The sequence below is a fragment of the Panthera uncia genome, chromosome A2 (assembly GCF_023721935.1).
Source record: "Panthera uncia isolate 11264 chromosome A2, Puncia_PCG_1.0, whole genome shotgun sequence".
NCBI lineage: Eukaryota > Metazoa > Chordata > Mammalia > Carnivora > Felidae > Panthera > Panthera uncia.
The window spans coordinates 125,291,290-125,316,127 of NC_064816.1; the positions used below are offsets into that span (position 1 = coordinate 125,291,290).

Here is a 24,838-nt window from a genome sequence, read left to right on the forward strand (position 1 = left end):
GAAAGACCTAAATGTGAGACAGAAAACCATCAAAATCCTAGAGGAGAAAACAGGCAACAACCTCTCTGACTTTGGCCACAGCAACTTCTTATTTGACATGTCTCTGAAAGCAAGGGAAATAAAAGCAAAAATGAACTATTGGTACCTCATCAAGATAAAAAGCTTCTGCAAAGCAAACAGTCAACAAAACTAAAAGGCATCTGATGGAATGGGAGAAGATATTTGCAAATGACATATCAGATACAGGGTTAGTATCCAAAATCTATAAAGAGCTCATCAAACTCAACACCCGAAAAATGAATAATCCAGTGAAAAAATGGGCAGATGAATAAACATTTTTCCAAAGAAGACATCCAGATGGCCAAGAGACACATGAAAAGATGCTCAATATCACTCATCATCAGGGAAATATAAATCAAAACCACATTGAGATACCACCTCACATCGGTCAGAGTGGTAAAATTAACAACTCAGGAAACAACAGGTGTTGGAGACGATATAGAGAAATGGGAACCCTCTTGCAGTGTTGGTGGGAATGCAAACTGATGCAGCCACTCTGGAAAACAGTGTAGAGGTTCCTCAAAAAATTAAAAATAGAGTTACCCTATGACCCAGCAATAGCACTACTAGGAATTTATCCAAAGGATACAGGAGTGCTGATTCATAGGGGCACATGTACCCCAGTGTTTATAGCAGCACTATCAACAATAGCCAAATTATGGAAAAAGCCCAAATGTCCATCCATTGGTGAGTGGATAAAGAAGATGCGATATATATACACAATGGAATATGACTCAGCAATAAAAAATAATGGAATCTTGCCATTTGCAAAAATGTAGATGGAACTGGAGGGTATTATGCTGAATGAAATAAGTCAGTCAGAGAAAGGCACATACCATGTTTTCACTCATATGTGGAATTTGAGAAACTTAACAGAAGACCATGGGGGAAGGGAAGGAATAAAATACTTATAAACAGAGTGGAAGGCAAACCCTAAGAGAGTCTTAAATACAGAGAACAAATTGAGGGTTGATGGGGGTGGGGAGGGCAGGGGACAGGGAAAATGGGTGATGGGCATTGAGGAGGGCACTTGTTGGGCTGAGCACTGGGTGTTTTATGTAAGTGATGAATCACGGGAATCTACTCCCAAAATCAAAAGTACACTGTATACACTATATGTTAGCTAACTTGATAATAAATTCTATTTTAAAAAATCATACTGCCAAAAATTTTTTAAAGATATTTGGTTATGTTTGGTGAAATAAATTAGGTGAAAATGTAATAAATTTAAAAAACAACAAATTAGTGTGATCCACTATAGAGAAAGAAGGGAGAGAGAGAGAGGGAGGGAGAAAGGGAGGGAAATTGTACAGAAAAGGATGATAAGCATTTATAATGGTTCAGAAATGCAAACTGAAGTTAAAAGCCTGGGCTTAAATCTGTAATTTTCTTTGAGTCTCTTAAGGTTTGTTTCTCTCTCTCTATCTCTCTTTTTCCCCCTCCCATATATTCATCTGCTTTGTTTCTTAAATTGTACATATGAGTAAAATCATATGGCATTTGTCTTTCTCTGACTTATTTCACTAAGCATAATACACTCTAGCTCCATCCACATCATTGTAAATGGCAAGATTTCATTCTTTTTGATGGCTAATATTCCATTGTATATCTATACCATGTCGTCTTTACCCATTCATCAGTTATTGGACATTTGGGCTCTCAATAGTTTGGTTATTGTTGGTAATGCTGCTATAAACATCAGGGTACATGTACTCCTTCAAATCTGTACTTTTGTATCCTTTGGGTAAATTCCTAGTCATGCTATTGCTGGATCATAGGGTAGTTCTACTTTTAACTTTTCGAGGAACCTCCATACTGTTCTCCAGAATGGCTGCAGCAGTTTGTATTCCCACCAGCAGTGCAAGAGAGTTCCCCTTTCTCCACATCCTCACCAATACCTGTTGTTTCTTGAGTTGTTAATCTTAGCCATTCTGACAGGTGTCACGTGGTATCTCATCATGGTTTTGATTTGTATTTCCCTGATAATCAGTGATGTTGAGCATGTTTTCATGTGTCTCTTAGCTATCTAGATGTCTTCTTTGGAAAATGTCTACTCATGTCTTCTGCCCATTTCTTCACTGGATTATTTGTTTTTTAGGTGTTTAGTCTGATAAGTTCTTTATAGGTTTTGGATACAAATGCTTTATCTGATATGTCATCTGCAAATATCTTCTCCTATTCTGTAGGCTACCTTTTAGTTTTGTTGATAGTTTCCTTTGCTGTGCAGAAGTTTTTATCTTGATGAAGTCCCAACAGTTCATTTTTGCTTTTGTTTCCCTTGCCTCAGGCAACATGTCTAGTAAGAAGTTGCTGAGGCCAAGGTCAAAGAGGTTGCTGCTTGTGTTCTCCTCTAGGATTTTTTTTTTTTTTAATTTTTTTTCAACGTTTTTTATTTATTTTTGGGACAGAGAGAGACAGAGCATGAACGGGGGAGGGGCAGAGAGAGAGGGAGACACAGAATCGGAAACAGGCTCCAGGCTCCGAGCCATCAGCCCAGAGCCTGACGCAGTGCTCGAACTCACGGACCGCGAGATCGTGACCTGGCTGAAGTCGGACGCTTAACCGACTGCGCCACCCAGGCGCCCCTCTCCTCTAGGATTTTAATGGTTTCCTGTCTCACATTTAGGTCTTTCATCCATTTTGAATTTATTTTTGTGTATGGTGTCAGAAAGTAGTCCAGTTTTATTCTTATGCATTTTGCTGTCCAGTTTTCCCAACAACATTTGTTGTTGTTGTTGTTTTAATGTTTATTTTTGAGAAAGAGAGAAAGCATGAGCAGGGGAGGGGCAGAGACAGAGGGGGACAGAAGATCCAAAGTGGGCTCCATGCTGATAGCAGCAAGCCTGATGGGAAGCTTGAACTCATGAACTGTGAGATCATGGCCTGAGCTGAAGTCAGACGCTGAACCCACTGAGCCATCCAGGCACCCCTCAACTCCATCTGTTGAAGAGACGGTCTTATTTCCATTGGATATTCTTTCCTGCTTTGTCAAAGATTAGTTGACCATATAGTTGTGGGTTTTGTGGGTTTTCTACTCTGTTCCATTGATCTATGTGTCTGTTTTTGCACTAGTACCATAGCATCTTCATGACTACAGCTTTATAATATAGCTTAGAGAACAAACTGAGGGTTGATGGAGGGAGGTGAGCAGGGGATGGGCTAGTTGGGTGATGGGTATGAAGGAGGGTACTTGTTAAGATGAGCACTGGGTATTGTATGTAAGTGACGAATCACTGAATTCTACTCCTGAAGTCAATATTGCACTGTATGTTAACTAACTAGAATTTAAATAAAAATTTGAAAAGAAAAAAATAAGGTAATTTTTAACAAATCAATATCTCTTCTCCTGTTTTGTCATCTGTAAAATGTTTAGTAATAGTACCTTCATTACAGGGTTGTGGGGGATACTAAATAAATTATTATATTTAAAGTGAATACTATATCTAATGCCCAAAATACAGTGATCATTCAATATTTCCCAACTATTATTATTATAGAATATCATCTTAAAATTAACTAATTCTGGAAGGTGATGTAAATTATTTTTATTTTGAGTATTTTTCTATTTTTTTCCAAGTTTTCTTCAATTATTATGCAATGCCTTAAAGAACAAACTAATTTTTTAAAGATAAAAACCATCTGATTTTTACATCCTTTTATTACAAATATTTATGAAGTGTGGTTTCTTCTTTAACAAATTCTTCAGTGTTTGAGCATCCCCTTAATTCAGATTGCTATAACTAGACTGCAAACTTTCTGGTTCAGTGCAATACTGCAATAACTATAAAACAGTACCGTTAAACATGTGTATGGTGTTTCCATAAAACAGATATTGAGTTAGCTTTTTAAATTAATAGCTCTAATTAATCATGACAAGATATAGATCATGTATAATTAATAAGATATAAAATTTATATAAATTAAAATTTCTACATTTTATCACAAAGACAGATTGTTATGTGTAATATAAGCCAACTACATGGAAGCATCTATAGATTGGCACCAAGATACATCTATACACTGACAAATCCATAACTTCCTCATAAAATTGAATAAAGCTTTCTTAGTCACTAGTAGGTCCTTCTCCATTGCCCAAAAGAATCTCTCTAATTTATCCCCTAGCCTAAAAAAAAGTTCCTAGTAAGGCACATAGCAACTGAAAAAAAGTGATTCAATAAATAACAAAAGGTTTTTAAGAGGCTGCTTGGATTTCCCTAGGTGTACCTAACTGCAAAGAAGCCAAATTCCCCAACAGATAGAACATACCAATCCATACGCTTCACTTGTACAACATTTGTGAGCAAATCTGTGAAGATGAGAACATGGATTTGAGATCTTTAGCTCCTCACTGTTGAACTCATGTGGAATCCTTCGGGTGAAGAGAAAAAAAAAAAAAAAAAAAATCCTCCCTTTCTAGCAATATAAAAGGGTATCAGAAATTTTGATCCACAGGACTCCTGAATTACATGAATCAAAGTGATCAGAACTAAAGGGTTCAACTGTGTAGGAAACAAATAACATATCAAAAGGACAGATAAAAGACAAAAGTATGTAGTCCTTATACTACTTATTTATACAATTATTGATACAAAATAAACATTCTAAAACCTAATACAAAATCATTTATTTGCTCTTGATTTTGCAGTTTTAGGTATGCTTAACTAGGTTGTAGTCAACCTGTCTGACTGGAGATCACTCAGACAGCTACAACCATAGAGATAGTACTGGTCCCAAAGGACAAACTCTACAAGCTCTTGTTATAAGCAAGCATCTAACAAGCCTCTGTTTGCATGTTGTTTCCTGTAATTCCATTGGCCAGAGGGACTAATTAATATGGCCAAATCAAGAGTCAGGGTAGGGGACTACACAAGAGCTTGGGAACCAAGAGGCATGACTCATGAGAGTTGGTGGTGGATGAGAGGACATTAATGTAACAATCTCTCAAAGTCCGTTTGCACAAGGATCAAAGTCCATGGATGAGGATCCTACGGTAGACTTCAAATGCAGTTCATCTTGAATCACAGGCTTATGAAGCAAAAAGACAAGTTATCTGTCCCCCAAATACCCAATATGCAATGGAAAGACAGGGACAGGATAACCACAATAGATTTTTCAAAAAGAATCAGAGAATTACAGAAGTCATTTGTCCATATCAAGTCTTAAATTCAGCTGCAGCTGTTGTCAGGGACTCCTACCCTTGGGACAGGAATGTTCTTTCATTAGGACTCATTTTATTATCTGCAATGGTCTCCTAATCTATTGCTGTCCATGGGTCTTTGCTCTCCCCTCTGGGCTTCTGACTCCAAAATGCATTCTTTTTAAAAAGAAATGATTCTGTTCATTGTAATCTTGGGCCCAGAGGTCTCTTTTTAAACTGGCCACCTCTTTTATTTTTCTTTCTCATTATTTTTAAAAATTTTAATTCCATTACAGTTAACATATGAGTTATACTTATTTCAGGTGTACAAAACAGTGATTCAACAGCTCTATATTTTACTCAGTGCTCATCATAATGAGTGTACTTTTAATCCCCTCCACCTATTTCACCCATCCCCCGACCCACCTCCCCTCTGGTAACCATCAATTTCTTCTCTATAGTTAAGAGTCTGTTGGGGTGCCTGGATGGCTTAGTCGGTTGAGCATCCAACTCTTGATTTCAGTTCAGGCCATGATCTCATGATTTATGAGCTCGAGCCCCGTGTCAGGCTCTGCACTGAGAGCTCGGAGCCTGATTGGTATTTTCTCTCTCTGCCCCTTCCTCACTTGCGCATGCTCTCTCTCTCAAAATAAATAAATAAATTTAAAAGCAAAGAGTCTTTTCCTGGGTTTTCTCTTTTTTCCCTTTGTTTCGTTTCTTAAATTCCACATCAGTGAAATCACATGGTATTTGCTTTCTCTGACTGACTTATTTTGCTTAGCATAGTACTCTAGCTTCATCCATGTCATTGCAAATGGCAAGATTTAATTCTTTTTTATGGCTGGATAATTATATTATATATATACACATATATATATGCATGCCATATATATACATATATGTGTGTACATATGCCACTTCTTCATTCATTTATTGATGGACACTTGGGCTGCTTCCATAATTTGGCTATTATAATAATGCTGCAATAAACATTGAGGTGCCTATAACTTTTTGATTTAGTGTTTTCATATTCTTTGGGTAAATATCCAATAGTGCAATTGCTGGATTGTAGGATAATTCTATTTTTAAATTTTTGAGGAACCGCCACACTGTCTTCCACAGTGGCTGCACCAGTTTGCATTCCCACCAACAGTGTAGATGGGTTCCTTTTTCTCCACATCCTCGCCAACACTTGTTGTCTCTTGTGTTTTTGATTTAAGCCATTCTGACAGGTGTAACATGAGATCTCATTGTGGTTTTGATTTGCATTTCCCTGATGATGACTGATGTTGAGTATTTCTCATGTGTCTATTGGCCATTTGTATGTCTTCTTTGGAGAAATGTCTGTTCATGTCTCCTGCCCATTTTTGAATTAGATTGTGAGGTTTTTTGGTGAGAAGTTGTATAAGTTCTTTATATACTTGAATACTGACCCTTTATTGGACATGTTCTTTGCAAATATCTTCTCCCATTCAGTAGTTTGCTTTTAGCTTTGATTGTTTCTTGTGCAGAAACTTATTTTGATGTAGTCCCAATAGTTTATTTTTGCTTTTGTTTCCTTGCCTCATGAGATATATCTAGAAAAATGTTGCTAGAGCTAATGTCAGAGAAATTACTGCCTGTGCTCTCTTCTAAGATTTTTACGGTTTTAGGTCTCACATTTAGGTCTTTAATCCATTTTGACTTTATCTCTGTGTATGCAGTAAGAAAGTGGTCCAATTTCATTCTTTTGCATGTTGTTGCTCAGTTTTCCCAACACCATTTGTTGAAGAGACTGTCTTTTTCTTATTGTATATTCTTGCCTCCCTTCCTAAAAATTAATTGATGATATAACCATGGGCTTGTTTCTGGGCTCTCTATTCTGTTCCATTGATCTATGTGTCTATTTTAGTGCCAGTACCATACTGTTTTGATTACTATAGTATAGCTTTGTAGTATAACTTGAAATATAGACTTGTGATAACTTCAGCTTTGTTTTTCTTTTTCAAGACTGCTTTGGCTATTCAGGGTCTTTTGTGGTTCCATACAAATTTTGACCATTCCTTTTAGTATATATCAATTCAAGTCCCTTAAAACTCTGTAGACTTCCTATTCATCTCATTGACATTCACTCCGTTCCCCCATAAAAATATAGTCATAACTCTTTTCTAACTAGACCTTTCTCTACTTTGTGTCAGGGTGCTATGGCACAAAGCCCTTAAGATTCTTACACATTTATTATCTTTTGTCTAGCTAAACGGATTTCTACATCATATCTTAAATCTTTTTGAGGTCTTACCAAAGAGTCTTCCAGTCAAGATTTGATATTTACCCCAAGCCACTTTTAATTTAAGAATTTTTTGCCTGCCAGAAACTCCTAAAGAAATAGTCTTATTTTCCAAAACATAAATTCCTGGACACCTTGTATTTCCTCTAAGTTCTGTTCTAAGTTATTTCTCTCCTCCTATACCATATATATAAAAGCTCTAAGAAGCCAACTTACAATGTCAATATTATGCCCGGAAATCTCCTTAGCCAGATCCATGAATTTGGTAAATATACCTTCTATATTCCAAGTTCCTGCAGGTGACAGTTTCTCAAACAGTTTCAGTGCCATAAACATGGACACAACTGCAGTCTCCAATAAGTTTACTCACCACCTTTCCAGCTTCCAGTAACAGTTGTCTGTCATCAAACCAATGCCATCTATTTTAGAATTTATTTTGGCAGCACTTCCTCACTAATAATGCCATATTTTTATTTGGGTTACCTACTGCTTCATAAAAAACCACTCCAAAACTACGTGTCTTGAAAGAACGACCATTTATTTACTCATAATCCTGAAACATGGGCTTCACTCAGAAGGGCAGATCCTCTTCCAGTCTCTATTCCAGCCAACCTGTGGTAGCAATCACCTGTGACTCAAAAAGAGCTAGAAAGGCCAAGCCAGCTCTACTCATACATCAGGCATTTAACTGGGGCTTCTTGGACAGGATGCTTCACTTGTTCTCCAAGGTCACCTCTAGCAGGACAGCCTGAGTTTCCTGCATGTTCCCAGTTCACAAGCACCTACCAAGTTTCCACTTGAGTAACATCTGTTAATGCTCAATTGGTTAAAGCAAGTCACATGGCCTGAGACAATGTGGGAAGAAATTCTACAAATCAATGAGGGGGGGTGTGATTCATGGAGGAGCCATTACTGTAAAAATCTACACATTTCCCATGTTAAGTGAATGGGTCATTCTCTCAGTTGACACTCTGTGCTTCCTGTTGGTCATTTAAAAAAACTACAGAAATGAAAGATGGTTTATATTGTTAAGAAAGAAAGAAAGAAAGAAAGAAAGAAAGAAAGAAAGAAAGAAAGAAAAGAAAGAAAGAGAGAAAGGAAGGTTAGCTAGCAAAAAAAAAAAAAAAACTAAAAAAACTAAAAGAAAAACACTTTTTGAAGTTTATTTACTTAAAAGAGAGCAGAGGAGAGGCAGAGAGAGAGAGAGAGAGAGAGAGAGAGAGAGAGAGAATCACAAGCAGGCCGGCCTCACACTGCCAGTGCAGAGCCCAATGCAGGGCTGGAACTCAAAAACTGTGAGATCATGACCTGAGATGAAATCCAGAGTCAGCCACTTAATCGAATGAGCCACCCAGGTGCCCCAAAAGATAAATACTTTCAAGCTACAAAGTACACAACACACATTGAAAAATTAAAAATAAAGTAGCAAGGAGGCACCTGGGTGGCTCAGTCAGTTGAGCATCCGACTTCAGCTTAGATCATGATCTTGCGGTTTGTGACTTCGAACTCCGCATTGGGCTCTGTGCTGACAGTTCAGAGCCTAGAGCCTGTTTCAGATTCTGTGTCTCTTCCTCTCTCTGACCCTCCCATGCTCATGCTCTTTCTCTCTCAATAATAAATAAACATTAAAATTTTTTTTAAATATAAAATAAAGTAGCAAGATAATATAAAACTAAAACTAGAAAGAATAAAAACAAAGTTTACAAACTAGTAAGAAAAATCAAAAATTAAAAATATTATAAATTTATATAACCATTGATACAAGGCATTAGAAGCAATAAAATCAGCTAAAACTGAGCATAAATGTATGAGGAGAATTTTCTTTGTTATTTTAAAGTAATTTAGAAATTTATTACCTTTGATTGGTGATGGATTTTTTTTTATGTTTATTTGTTTTTGAGAAAGAGAGAGAAAGCATGAGCATGAGAGGGGGAGGGGCAGAGAGACACGGAGACACAGAATCTGAAGCATGCTCCAGGGAGGCTTGAACTCATGAACCATGAGATCATAACCTGAGCCCAAGTTGGACACTTAACCAAATGAGCCACCCAGGCGCCTGGTGATGGATTCTTTTTAAGAAAGTTTTGAAGTTCTCAGAGGAAATGGCCTTCAAACAGTAAACTTTCTCACCAGGTTTTTTTTTTTCAAGTTTTTATTTAAAATCTAGTTAGCTGGGGTGCTTGGGTGGCTCAATTGGTTAAGCCTCCAACTCTTGATTTCAGCTCAGGCCATGGTCTCAGTTGTGAAACTGAGCCCTGCATCGGGCTCTGGATAGCCCAGAGCCTGCTTGGGATTCTCTCTCCCGCACTCTCTGCCCTTCCCCTCTCCTGTCAAAAATAAATAAACTTTAAAAAATAATAATAAATAAATAGTTAACTTATATGGTAAGATTGGTTTCAGGTGTAGAATTTTGTGACTGGTCATATATATATAGAACATCCAGTGCTCATCACAAGTGCCCTCCTTAGTACCCATTACCCATTTAGCCCATTCCCCACTCTCCTCCCCTCCAGTAACCCTCAGTTTGTTTTCTATAGTTAAGAGTCTCTTATGGTTTCCTTCCCTCTCTCCTTTTGTTCCCCTTCCCCTATGCTCATCTGCTCTGTTTTTTAAATTCCATATATGAGTGAAATCATATGGTATTTGCCTTTTTCTGACTGACTTTTTTCACTTAGCATAATATACTCTAGCTCTACGCATGTTGTTGCAAATGTCAAGATTTCATTCTTTTTGATGGCTGAGTTTTATAGACACACACACACACACACACACACACACACACACACATATATATATACCACAACTTTTTTTAGTCATTCATCAGTCATTGGACATTTGGACTCTCTCCTTAATTTGGCTATTGTCAATAGTGCTGCTAATAACATCGGGGTGCATGTACTCCTTTGAATCAGCATTTTTGTACCCTTTGGGTAAATACATAGACTTACAATTGCTGGGCCATAGGGTAGTTCTATTATCAACTTTTTGAGGAACCTCCATGCCATTCTCTAGAGTGGCTGCATCAGTTTGCATTCCCACCAACAGTGTAAGAGGGTTCCCCTTTTTCTTCATCCTTGTCAACATTTGTTATTTCCTGTGTTGTTAATTTAAGCCATCTGCCAGGTGTGCAATGGTATCTCATCGTTGTTTTGATTTGTATTTCCCTGATTATGAGTGATGTTGAGCATATGATGAATAACTTAATAGACAAATGGGTGGAGAATGAACAATATATTTTTTAAAAATATTAAAAATTAGAATTCAAAAGCTTGGCAAACCAAGACAATCAGAATTTTTGAAGCAAAAGCAGTTCCCATGTCTGGCAAACACCCCACCAATTTGCCCTACTCAAGAGTTGGGACTCTCTCTAAGAAGAAGTTTCACAAATGTATTTTTTATTAAAGCATAATTGAGATGTCATATTATATTAGTTTCAGACATAAAGCATGGTGATTCAACACTTGTGTACATTGCAAAATGAACATAGTAAGCCTAGTTACCATCCATCACCATACATAGTTCTGATTTTTTTTTTTCAAACTTGTGTATTTACAGAGCTTGTCACAATGCAGATTCAAAGGTCCTAGTAATGATTCCATTTTCACGGGTATCTGGGAAGGAGCTCAGGAATCTTTACGAATCAGCCCAAGGATGGTATTAATAAAGGCCCAAGGATGACACTAACTGTCAAAGGGCTTTCTCAGACCATGGACCTCCTTCTCCATTGCATTGCACTTATTGCTTAAAGCCCTTAAGATAAGCCCACATTTAAAATTTCAGGCTCAAAAGCTAACACCCTCCATTCCCTTAGCTATAGCTCAATTTTAGCAGCTTCACCCTTTCAAGCCTCCCTCCAGCAATAAAGCAGCATTTTCAAATTACAGGTCATGACCAATGAGTGAGTCATAGAATCAATTTAATGGGATGCGACCAGAATAGAAAATATCAGAGGGCACTGCACATAATGATGGTAATTACAGTTTTAGTATTGTTACATGAAACTTTTATTTCAGTTGTGTGTATGTGTGTACAATGAAACACTATATCACTTAATGAGTCATAAGCAAAAAGGTTTGAAAACCTCTGTCATAAAGAATATAATGGATTCATCAAGAAGCTAAAAAGTTTTCAGGTGAAGAGTGCAGAAACACCCTCAAAGTCAAATAAAAAAAAAATTCTAATGATGATAATTTCATTTCATCATATTTCTGTAGGGTTTAATTATTCAGGGACTTCAATGCTTCAAAGAATGAATTTAATATGCATTTATTCAGCATCCCTCTGAATGGGTAGGTAAGAGGAATATGGTCCTTTTCTTTTAGAAGCTTACAAAGTACAGTTAGTATTAACCCATGAAATAACTAGACCAGAGGACAATACAAAATATGTATAATCATGAGTTAAATTTACAGTGCTGTAGGATTTCAAATAAGTGAATGATGGCATTAGGGAAAGTTGTGTGAAGAAGGTAGGACTTCTCTTTGACCTTGAACATAAGAAAAAGCAGAGAGGAAAAGGTATAGTAATAAGCCTTGCTATATAGCCAAATGAAGCTAACTGCCTATAAAAAAAGCTCAAACATTCAGTATATAACACAGTAGTGAGTAGATTTACCACACCCAGTCATTCAGAAACCCTGGTTCTTTCTATCTAATAGATCCACCATCTCCTGTGGTCTCAGAGTCTTCAACTGGTTCCTCTGCATCCAGCAGCAGACAGAAGAGAGAGCAAGGATTACAAAGAAGACTTTTACAGACCAAGCCTGGAAATGGCAACTCACTTTTCATTCTCTTCCCATTAGCCAGAATTCAGTCCCACTTGACTACTAGGAAGGCAAACCATATAGCCTAGGACCAAAATGGAGTACTTCTATTCATTGCTAGTCCTTTCTCTTACAACTAAAATATTCCAAACATAATACAATGCACAAATATAAGAAGACTCTGAAAGGTGGAAAGAAGACAGATCGGAGGCTAGGGACATTAAGACTTAAGGAACAACATGGTGGCAAGTTCCTGGATTTTCTTTTTGCCTCTCATATATCCTAGATGAGGCACTGGAGAAGCCTGCAACCAGGAACCACCAAGAAGGAGAACCAAAAACCTTAAAGAAAAGCCTACTTCCTAGCAAAAGGGCCAGGAAAAGGATGGCCAAGGAGAACAGAAAACACTTTTTATAATACCTGTCCTAATCCAGCCAAATACCAAAGGAAAGACTTCCCCGACCCCAGAGTGTTAGTGGGCTGAACAGGGAAATGGGGTTCCAGACACACCCAGTGTCAGTGAGACCCGGTACATTCACTTCACTTTCCTCTTCTACAAAGAGGTAGAATAAGAACGCAGGGCATGTTAGCATACCATCACCCACCCCAGGATTAGTTTGGCAGTTTTTTTTTTAATTAAACTGAGGGGTACCTGGGTGGCTCAGTTGGTTGAGCATCTGACTTTGGCTCAGGTCATGAGCTCACAGTTCGTGGGTTCATGCCCCACATCAGACACTGCTGTCAGTCTGTCAGCACAGAGCCTACTTCAGATCCTTTGTCCCCCTCTCTCTGCCCCTTCCACACTCGCACTCACCCCAAAATAAATAAACATTAAAAAAAATTAAGCTGAAATGTACCATACAACTTAGCAATTCCATTCCTAGGTACCTAGGAAATGTCCAGAAAAGGCATAAGTAAAAGTAAGAATTAACTTCAAATAGACATGAGGGATCACTGTAGGGAAACGAAAATGTTCTAAAAGGTGATGATAATACAACTCCATGAATTTATTAAAAATTGCTAAATCACTCACCACGGATAAATTCAATGGTATATAAATTATACCTCAAGAAAACTGTGTTTTCTGGTTTGTTTGTTTTTTTTTGTTTTTTTTTGTTTTTTTTTTTAAGTAGAGAGGGGCGCCCGAGTGGCTCATTCAGTTGAACATCCAACTTCAGCTCTGTTCATGATCTCACGGTTCATGAGTTCAAGCCCCGCATAGGGCTCTCTGCTGTCAGCATGGAGCCCACTTTGGAGCCTCTGTTCCCTTCTCTCTCTGCCTCTCCCCAGCTTGTTCTCTCCCTCTCTCTCTCCCTTTCTCTCTCTCTCTAATAAATAAATGAAAACTTAAAAAAAAAAAAAAAGTAAACAGAATAGTATAATGAACTACCTACCATGTTACCCATTATCTAGGGTCTACTATTACAAACTCACAGCCAATCTTGTTTCATCTATAACACCACTCCACTCTTCCTCTTCCCATACTACTATAAGTAAATCTCAGCTATTACACATTTCATTGAAAATTTTGTGTGGTGCATACTATAGATTTTTTAACCTTAAAAATATATTAATTAAAGCACAAGTGATAAAAAAAAATTTGGCCATTTTAAATAATCTTATGGTGTTTTCTCATATTTTCAGTTTTGTCTTTTATTTGTTTAAACATACCACATTTAGCAGCTGACAGTTCTATTACCTAGTCTTTAAGATCTGATTCTGCTAAAAGTTGTTACAGACTCTCACTTGTGATAGTGCTCATTTCCTTGTGTGATATTTTTACTGTGAGATCATGTTCATCAAACTTTGTATGTGCCCAGAAGGATTGGGGATGGCTTTCACCAGGTGCCTGAGGATGCACTAAACCCAAGTACAAAGTGAATTAAAATCTCAATTGAGAGTATTTCATTTGCAGTGAAGGTGAATTCAAACCTCAGTTCCAATTAAGCTTTTCTCTGCTGCTCAGAGACTACAACATTTTTCTTGCAGAACAGATTTGGGTTTTAGTGTATCTATTCCCTAAAAATGTGTCTCCTCCATGATCCTGAATTTATTCAGAATTTCTGTTCCACCTCCCTACCCTGTAAGAGCTCAGGGCCTTGTCTTCTGATCCCCATGCGGCTATTAAAACAAAAAAACTCTGAGTTACCAGGATATGACAAATGTCCATAGGACATCTGCTATCTTCAATGCATACTTAGTACTCTGGAAATGTATTCCCCCTTATTTGTGGTCTCAGATCATTTCTCTTACCTCCCTTCAAGGTCACTATACATTTTTAAAAAGATTTTTAATGTTTTATTTATAATTTTTATGAGTTTTATATTGGGAATATTTTCTAGATATCTACTTCGCTGTATTTCCAAAAAGTGAAATCTAATTCCTTCTTTTAAGAAGTCTAATTACAAAGTTTATAATCTTCAGTTTAGAATCAGGCATTTTCCATCAACCTGAGTTTTAAAGTTTGAAATCTTTCAGCTCCCACCAAAACATAAGATTAATTTCTATCTTTGTTTAAATTCCGAATGTACTACAAAACCATCCCAAAATTAAATAACTTACCAATTACACCACTGCATAAACAAAAGTAAAATGGAAGAAAATATCTCTGTGAGCAGTATTAGAGGGAGGCTATACAACATAGTAATAAAGCACAACTTTTATTAGTTATTATTAGTAAAATGGCCAGAGTTAATTGAAACCAGTTGTGAAACTTGATGGCTGTGTGCTTAGGTAAATTATCTCAAATGGTTGCTCTCAGTTTTTTAATGTACAGTTTAGAACTTAAGTCAATATCCCATAATGTATCAAGAGTTCTACCCGTAGGAATCTGAATAAAGTATTAAATTTAAAATTACATAAAAGAAAAGCATTAATATTCCAATCAGCAATGATCATAACTCAAAAGAATATACAAAAGTCTCATTAAATGGGTCAATAACAATGATTTTATGTATGTATACATATGCATACATATGTGTGTGTTCACATAAAAACATAAATATATATGTTTTAGAGAGAGAAAGATAGGGAAAGAAGGAAAGGGAGAGAGAGAAGGAGAGGGTGGGGAAAAGGAAGAGAATAAAATAAATGTAGCAAAATATAGAAAACTGATGAATCTGAGTACAGAACCCATGGGAGTTCTCTGTACTACTCTTAAAACTTTTAAGTCTAAAATTACTTCAACATTTAAAAAAAAGTGTTATGAAGTCAGTGTTCAAATAACAGATATATAACCCTGGCTACATAAAACAGAAGCATCCTGTTCTTCTATCATGGGAAGTGAAGAAAATCCATGAAGGGACGTTATAGTTATCACTCACCAACTGTTTCAGTATCACATATGTTTGTTGCTATAAATACAAACTGATCTATTTGAATTCTCTACTAATGACAGGTTGCAGAACTACATAAAAATGTATAACATCCTAAGGGGTAAACACTTCAGGTGAGATTTTTTAAGCCAAAGGTAATTTGGGAAGAAAGCTCACAGGTAAGCTCCTGGCTTCCTCCAAAGTCAGCCTCAGACGACCAAGGGGAGTAAGAATGCAGAGCATTCAGCATTGCAGGAAATGTGTGCCGGATGGTTCCCAGCATCTTCAAAGTGCAAATTCAGCAGGTAACATAAAACTCCCTAACTCTACATTAAATTCTGGCGCATACATCACAATATATCTCTTTCCTTAAGAGTCTGTTTTTGTATCTAGCTTCCAGAATGTCAAAATAATAGTTACAACCAATGATAATTGTTGAATATTAATTGCACCATAGGTTTAAAAAATTTTTTTAATAAAATAAAATAAATAAATGTGGCAAAGACAGAAAGAATGTGAGCCTCTTTGCTTGCTTTTTTGACAGAACTTTTAATTTTAAACTCAGCAGGAAACAAGATAATAACTGCAAAAGCCAAGAACGAGTCCAAGAAGTTTATTACAAACCAGTTTCTTCAGGATCATTTGCAGGTAGCTGAAAGTCAAGACAATTTTGAACCAAAGAATGTATGTTATCGATTAATAAATAGCTCAATGCTGATTAAACTCTACTTTCCATCCCATTCTTTGATTTTCTAATACATTCTGCATAAATCTTTCTCTGAAATCTGAGCTCAAGACATAGAATTGTGGAGTAATGTTTTCAAGTATTTTCCCCTCTGGCTATGCCACCTGGAAAGAAGACGGTTCACTATAGAAACATTCTGTAGCAATTCCAACAAAAACAGGACAATGATACCTACAATTCTTTCTTTCGCTTACTTCTTAAAGTCGTAAATCTTAATTTTAAATGTAGAAGGCATACACCTTTTATAAGAAGGAGTGACCCTGCTGCAGGCATTCTCACGCAAATAAAATCTAAAACTTTGGTGTGAGGTCATTAAACTATTCCTAGGGCACCTTTTTGACTCTAAAAGCCTCAGTAAGGGATTGAACTTCTAATTTGAATAATTGCATTCCACCAACATAAATTCCCTCTGTAGTTTCAACTGTATGCAGTATCAGTCCTCATTTCCTGAGTTAAATTAATGTTGAGTAATGTGGTGCTTCTTAAAAAAAAAAAAAAAAGTGCATCCACTTTCATAGTAACCTTTCAGCAACCAGGAGAAGTGATTCATGTGCACTAGAGGGGAATAGGTCAGTATGAATAATTTCTGCCAGCATTCCCTGTGTGCAGAGCACTGCAAAAGGTATATCTCAGCCAATAAAATGGATATACTTATACAACTTTATTTAAAAAATCAAATGCTTCATAAACTGTATCCTATTTTCCACTGAGTTATGTCATTATATCATTAAAAACTTTATTTTCATTTATGACTTACCTTCAGCTAAGCTGTGAGTCCTCACGTTTGATCACCTCTATCCTTCTAGTCAGACACCTAATAAATTGTAAATTAATATTGGAAAACCTAACCTACTCAGTAGTGTTTAAAAAGTAAAGATTCTTGTAAGAGGAAATCCTATTGAATCTCAAGCCTCTCTTATTAAATCCCAAGTGAACAGAATTCTTAAAACCCATTTAAAAAAAGCTTTTATGCAAAATTTGTTACTCAAGGTGAATTTCCAGTGTTGCTATAACAGTGTTTATTTAATAAGACTAGTATTATATATCTCTTTAATGATATTCAATCTTTCAATCCTTGGATTTTCTTAAATAACATGTCTACAAGTTGCAGAGTGACCTTTAACAAAAGCCACTCTAAAGTGATGGTCCTATCAGCCCCAGGTGATTTTTCAACCTAAAGATATCAAAAATGGATCAATCCATTCCCAGAATTCAGTGACTCAAAATTTCAATATATTTTAATTTTGTCAGTCTTGGATTTCAAAAAGACTAAGATCATTCTAGGCAGACCCCTAGGTAAAAAAGCAACTTTTTAGGTTATGTCTGAAGTCAACCAGGTATCCCTAGAGTCATCGGGGGTATGGTAGATACACTTACTTCTTCACTATTTTTCCTTCCCTCATCACTTTGCCATGACCCCCCAATTTCACTGACTTTCGGTTTTGGCATGTGACTTACTTTGACCAATGGAATGTAAACAGAAGAGTAGAAGTTCTGATCTGAGGCTTTAAGAGGTTCTGAGTATTTCCACTCACCCTCTGATATCTTGCTATCTATCGCCCATGAGAAGAACCTATCTCAAGTAGCCATGGCTCCTTCAGTGTAGATCCCACAATGAAAGCTACATGAAGCAGACTGAACCAAACCCATAGTCTAGACTGACTACAGTCAACCTACTGGCCCATGAGCAAGAAATAAATATCTGAATGTAAGCAACTGAACACTTAAGGTAGTTTATTGTCATAGTAATAGTACAGTGGCCAACAATAAAGGGATTCAAGGTATCATTTGCTGGTTCTGTTCTGAATTAAAATTTCCAAGGTCCATTTTCCAAAATAGTACCCTAAACCAACCGAGTTTTCATTTCTGGATGTACTAGATACTGGCCAAATATGTCTTACAGCTTGCTATCTTCTTGTCTGAAAATGTATCCATTATTCAGGATTAATAACCCTGAACCTCTTCTACTAAAGTAAAAGTACACTGAAGACAGAATCTGTACTGATTCGCCACCCCACTATAGCACCTAAAATAGTGTTTCTCACACTTCCTAGCCATTTGATAAATGACTCCCTATTCCAACTCAAAGTGACCACTGCTTTTCATTACTGTCCATATCTCAAAATGACCTCCTGAGTCACAAAATGATTCATATATTTGAAATAACAGAAATGACTAGATACGATCTTTCCACCTGAATGCACAGATATTCTAAAGCACAACACAATGAATGGTGCTCAAGACTGATAACTGACACCAACACAAATTCCTTCAAAATGGCAAAGGTTCCTTCAGTGAATACTGAAATACAGAATGGATGGCTAAATGACATATCTCATGGTGCTACACACAAACATGCCACAGAAATGTGTCAGGATTCAACGGTACAATTCCAAGGCAGGTCTCACAAAGGGGCCTATCAACCCCTTCCGGGAATACATTTCTGTCTTGAGTCTCCTTATTACTCGTCATCTATGCCACTCTGTTCATTGTCTCCTGTTCATTGTGCCAGCTGTCTCATTTTCTCCATCGTCATCTGTTACCCAACCGATCTAGGTTATTTTCTTTCCTCTTCTTCTCTACAGTTCTTTTCTTTCTTGCCTCTTGCTTTTACTACCTTCCTCTCATGCTTCTCAGGCTGGTATAAGAAGACATCACCACACATCCAGAGAATTCCCTTCCTTCACAAAAAATCAGCCAACTGCCAAACACCAGATATAATTTTCAGGACTCAGAGTCAATAAAAGCAGGTGTAGTCCCTGTGGGATGCTCAGGGACTTCCAGAGATGCCCACAGACCCTGCCAGCTATTTTAGTACTTGTGTCATTAGAGAAAAGTGAAGACAAGAATTTTTTCAAATTTTTTGTCAAAAATTCTGCTGAATCCCATGCTCTAAACATGTTCAGTTCATCAAAGCTGTACAGTAGCAAAGATGTCTTCAAAAATGCTTAATTAATTAATCACTATATCCCATTACTAGAATTTCTGCTCCTAAATAATTTTAATTATGAGTTAGTACTATCTACTAAGATGATAAATAAATTATTTATTATACTTAGAAGTAGTCTAAAATTACTCAAATACAGACCCAACTGTAATAAACATACATCTTTATTCTCTTCCAAAATTATCCTTTCCTCTTTTATTGTAAAAATAGTACACCCTCTCTTCTGAGTAATGTCACCACTACCTTACCCTGAAAGCTGAAAGCCTGTGGAACAATGTGCTTCAAATACATACTGTCATTTTCTTACTCAGCTTAGCCACAGGTTAGGGGGTGTAGCTGTCTGAAGCAGAGCCAATCATGGCACCTTAACCCACTGGACAAAGGTGATCTATATTTGTATAGATAAGAGCATGTGACCAAAACCGAATAAATTACAGTCCTTTCCCAAGAGTTTTCAAAGTGACATTAAGGCAGGAGGAGAAATCACTCTCAGGTGGTGATGAAATCAGGCATCTTAAGGCATGAGAGCTGCCAGCAGCCATGTGCCGTGCATTGTGAAGAAAGCTGGTCTGAGAGAACAAAGCCAAGATGTAGACAGAAGCAGACGGTAGAAACAGAGAAGGCGGAGCACCCTGCCGCATTCAAATCCCTGGTTCCAGTTGTCCCTGACGATTGCCACACTTCTGCCTTCCTCCTGGGTACATAATAAGCCTTCTAATAAATTCTCCTGGATATCCAACTCAATTCAAGCTGTTTTCCTGTCATCAACAGCCAAGGAAATTCTACATAACATACCAAGCAAACTACAAGGTAACAAATCTGACTTCTTGGGAATAGGGTAGGGAGCACTATAAGAAATGTATCTGCAGCAAACTTAGTATCAGTCAATAGACTGGCATTTAAGAATGACACTATTTAACACTTTCTTCACTGCCTTCATAACTGATAAACCTTGTCTTTTCATAATACAGTCAATTTCTTGTATTTTTTTTTTTATTGAATGTCCTCAGCACAAGCCATGAGCATAGATGTGCAGTGGATATATTCTGGGCTAAAACACGAAGATTAGGATACTATGGTTGCCATATGATCCTCTGGAATATAATTAGATCCAAGGTAAGAAGTCTTTGTGTTCTGGAAAAATCTATTTCAAGATAGTAATGGTTGTATGACAAAACAATGACTATCAGAACTCAGGACAAGATCTGATTTTCAATACAATAATTACATTTAAAAAAGCAAACTCTAACTCCTCAAAGCTGATACCTATGTCCTTAACTAGTTTTCACTAAAACAAAAAGAAAAAAATAAAATAAGTATAATGTTAAGCTCTTAGAAGCTAATATATTCATTTTACTTGTTTTACATAGCTATTTAGCACAATGCATGAACTTGATAGATGCTCATAACAGAAGAAAACAAATCATATTACAAAATGTAAATTCTTCTTAATTACATAAACTTGCTTACACAATTAGGTTCTAGACATCAACTTTAGAACAACAAAGTCTTCTCTAAGTTATTCCAGAAGACTATTTGCCTATAACTTTTGGAAATCTCCACTGAAAAATTCTTTCCATGTAAACTGCATTTAATCTTTTTAATCAGGAACATGCTTAAAGAACACACCCAGAATATCTGGGACCAGTACTCTAGATTTTTCTATCTACTAAAGTGTATGTATGTATGTATATATATATATATATATATATACACACATACACACACACACACATACATACACACACACGTATATATGCATACACATATTTATTTATATATGCACACTTGTGTATGTGTATATATACTGTGTACATATTTTATATTTATATACATATTTAGGGGGTGTGTGTGTACATATATACACACAACATGCACACTAACGTTGAGATATATAATAATTGTATATATACTACACACACATACACACACACACACACACACACACACACACACAGAGTAACTGAATTTGATTCAAACTCCATCCTGCAACTACACTAACAATCTGGTCTTAAAAGGATATTTAAGTGTGGATTCAAATATGGATAATAAAAATATCTTAAAATCCTAGGCCATATCCATAGGAAATGGTGTCATTTAATAAAACTTCTTTAGAATCTCTACTTACAATTCATAAAATAAAATAAAAACTTTAAAAAAACTATAGATACAGAAAACTAGTTGATAATTATTTTTATTCACCTCTCCTCTATTTATAAACCTTATAAGAGACCTTATAAAAAAATTAGTAAAGTTAAATTTCAGGTCAAGGCATTTTTAAAACTTTTTAGGTACCAGCATAGAAATAATATACAGAATTCCTGCTGCTGTACATGAGAAACCATGAAGCATGGGGCTGTAAAGAATGAAGCCACATTCGTTTTTACCTGCATTGACGCTCCCTCCACTCTGGCCACACAGGCCACCCGATCCAGGAAAGTCACGGCCACGGGCACCGCTACAAAAAAGCCTTTACAGAAAGCCTTGAAGTATCTTCTCACCCAGCCTTTTGACTGTGCCATACCTAAAAATGCAAAGAAAACAAGCATGAAATTAGCCTCAAAAATGGTAAAAAAAAAAAAAAAAAAAAAAAAAAAAAAAAAAAAAAAAAAAAAAAGAAAAGAAAAAGAAAAAGAAAAAGAAAGAAAGAAAAGAAACAAAACCAGCATAAGAAAAATAAGAGTTAAGGAAAAGCAACCTCATCTCTTAATATATTTCATACCCATCCCTATTAGCTATGGAATAAATTTGACTTAAATCCCAAAGGCAAATACACTAACTCAGGTTAACTCTTTTTCTGTACTTGAAATCCACTTGATGACTTCAGTGGAAATTTTCTCTTCACAAAGCAGTAAGTTAGAAAACAAATAAACATTCTAAAAAAGTAAATCCTTTCAGGTTGTTGACTATTATGGTGGAGCTGCTCCTTATACCCCTGACATCTGTTCTCTTCAATAGTCACAGAAGTTTTAATGGGACAAATGGATGCCCAGACTCCCTTGCAGCTAAGAGTGACCATGTGACTAGATCTGATGAATGGCATATGAAAAAACTGATAAACTTCCACACTGTGCCCTGAAAAGGAATATGCCCTCCCCTTCCTGTTTCTCTTTTTACAATACCATGATAACAAGGTGGTAGTAGGAGTAGGGGTAGCCATCTCAAGTTAAAGAGAGCAAAGCAACAAAATAGAAAGGTCTTAGGTCCCCAGTACCATGGAGGCACTGTAAGTGTGCTGCACTGCTTACATCTGAACTATTAAAAACCACTGCTATGAGTCTGTGTTATAGCAGCCAAACTGATCCTAAATAATATGACAATGAAATCTATGATAGATCAAAGGAAAGATTTAGGTACCATCATAGAAATAATATACAGAATTCCTGCTGCTGTACATGAGAAACCATGAAGCATGGGCTGTAAAGAACAAAGCCACATTCGTTTTTACCTGCATTGACGCTCCCTCCACTCTGGCCACACAGACCACCCAATCCAGGCAAGTCATGGCCACAGGCACTGCTACAAAAAAAAGCCTTTACAGAAAGTCTTGAAGTATCTTCTCACCCAGCCTTGTGAATTCACCCAGCATGTGAATTCAATACAGATAATTACCAACACTCACCCTGTATCCATTTGACTAATTTTCAGATTTTCCAGGGATAAGCAATTCCTTAACTGTCTCATGCAATAAAAAACAAAATAGTGAGAGATCAAGATATGCTACCCTACCAGACCAAATGGAGCCAAACATAGACCAACAGATGAGGAACCTTCATGGTTGGGAAAGATAAATGATGACTTTGTCCATGGTTCTTACTTAGACAAGCTACAAGGGCTACCCAATATTAAAGGAGGAGGAGAAAGGAGTGGTGAGTTAGATGTCTCAGGACCCCTCCTTCTTTGCAGTGTACGGCTGGATCAGAATAACTTTAAAGTTCCCTAACACAATCACAAGGCTTTGTTTAGCCTACAGCTCAGTTTGCTTCCAAGATGACCTGAGATTTCTTTCTGTCCTTCTGAGAGCAGGTTCAAAAGGATCCAGAAATGCAATTCAGACCAAGCATATACCAAAAAGGCATACACCAGGACAGTGTTAAATTCGGTCCAGGTACTCATATCTGAAGATTTTACCCAATAACCTATATAACTTACACTTGAAATGAGGAACACATGAAGAAAGGGTGTCACTGCCTATGTGACAACCAAATTGTTGTAGTTATGGGATCATTTCCAAATAGCTTCATCCAAAAGACTTCACCTCCAACTTTATTTTAAAGGAATTTTGCCTTTGAAGACACAAAAGAGGGTCACATGGTAATGAGGAATACATAGTCTTATGATCATGACAGAGCAAAAGAATTCTCCAGAATTATCAGTATAGGAAAATGACTTTCAAACTGTTTTGAAAGAACATACAATCTATACAGCAACTCAGTACCTGCGTACTCACTCACTCATACACACACACACAACTTACACATATACCCTCAAAATGCAGCAAATAAGAACTGAAAAGTTTCACAAAACAATTCTTATTCTTACTACGTAATAGGCTATCATTTTAGTCTGTTCTATTTCGTTGAATGGAACAAGATAGATGCAGGGAGACCAAATTATGCTAGTGGTCCTGGGTAAGAGATGATGGTAGGCTGGGCCACAGTGGTCACGACAGACACGGAATTAGAGGCACATTGTGGGCTCAGTCAGTGGAGCATGTGACTTGATCTCGGGGTTGTGAGTTCCAGCCTCACACTGGGCATAGAGCTTACTTAAAATAATAATAGTAATAATCAGACTTAAGATACAGATTTTGGAGGTTAAAATGACAGGAGTGGAAATGGATGGGCAATGAGAGGGGAGGGGAGGGAAGAGAAGGAAGTGTCAAGAGGCAGTAGGGACCTATGAAAGCACTGTTATTTTGTTATCCCTGTGAATTGCATTCCAAAGTAGTAAAAACATGCTCATAATTCAACTTCTCAAACGTTTATTCGGTCCTACTAAGCACAAGGCCATAACTTAGGTGCTAAGGATACAGAGGCGGAAAAGCAGACATGATTCTTGCTCTCAAGGAGTCACAGTGTATCAGGGAAGATGCCCCTAAACAAATATTTTAAATGGAAATAAGCATTGAAAAAGGCCATGCCCTGGAGCATGGGAATATGGAGCAAGGAAGTCCCTCCATCAGCAAATGATCAGCAAAGTTCTCGCAAAGGAAACAGCATTTGAGGTGAGACCTGGGCATTTCAAGCACATGGGGTAGCGTGTGTGAAGGTGTAGGAGCAAAGTAAAATATAAGAACTAAAAAGTTTAAGAAACTAAATGAAGTTCATTTTGGATAAAGTATGTGTACAATTTATTTCCTGTTTTAATTTTCACTTTAGGAAACATTTAGTTATTGTCTGCTAAACACCAATGCTAAGTGTAGAGAATATAAAGATGGCTGGGCATACGATATAATATCATTTAAAAACTCTCACAAACAATACTTTATATTTTCTAAGTAAATTTGTATCTGCATATAAAAGTATTTAAACTAGAATATTTTTTTCTTTTTTCTTTTTTTTTTTATTTTTTTTAACGTTTATTTTTTTTATTTTTGAGACAGAG

At 36.7% G+C, this 24,838-nt stretch overlaps 1 protein-coding gene across 12 annotated transcripts in view; it reads right to left on the reverse strand.

The window, feature by feature from the left end:
- IMMP2L (inner mitochondrial membrane peptidase subunit 2) overlaps nt 1–24,838 on the reverse strand; it is an 879,044-nt gene that overhangs the window by 817,594 nt on the left and 36,612 nt on the right. For 7 of the 12 annotated variants that reach the window (XM_049642962.1, XM_049642957.1, XM_049642955.1 and 4 more), the window contains exon 3: nt 21,619–21,755. In XM_049642962.1, coding sequence (XP_049498919.1) covers nt 21,619–21,753 — 135 coding nt within the window. In that variant the 5' untranslated portion in view covers nt 21,754–21,755. The other 5 variants (XM_049642960.1, XM_049642961.1, XM_049642956.1 and 2 more) reach the window with 2 other exon arrangements.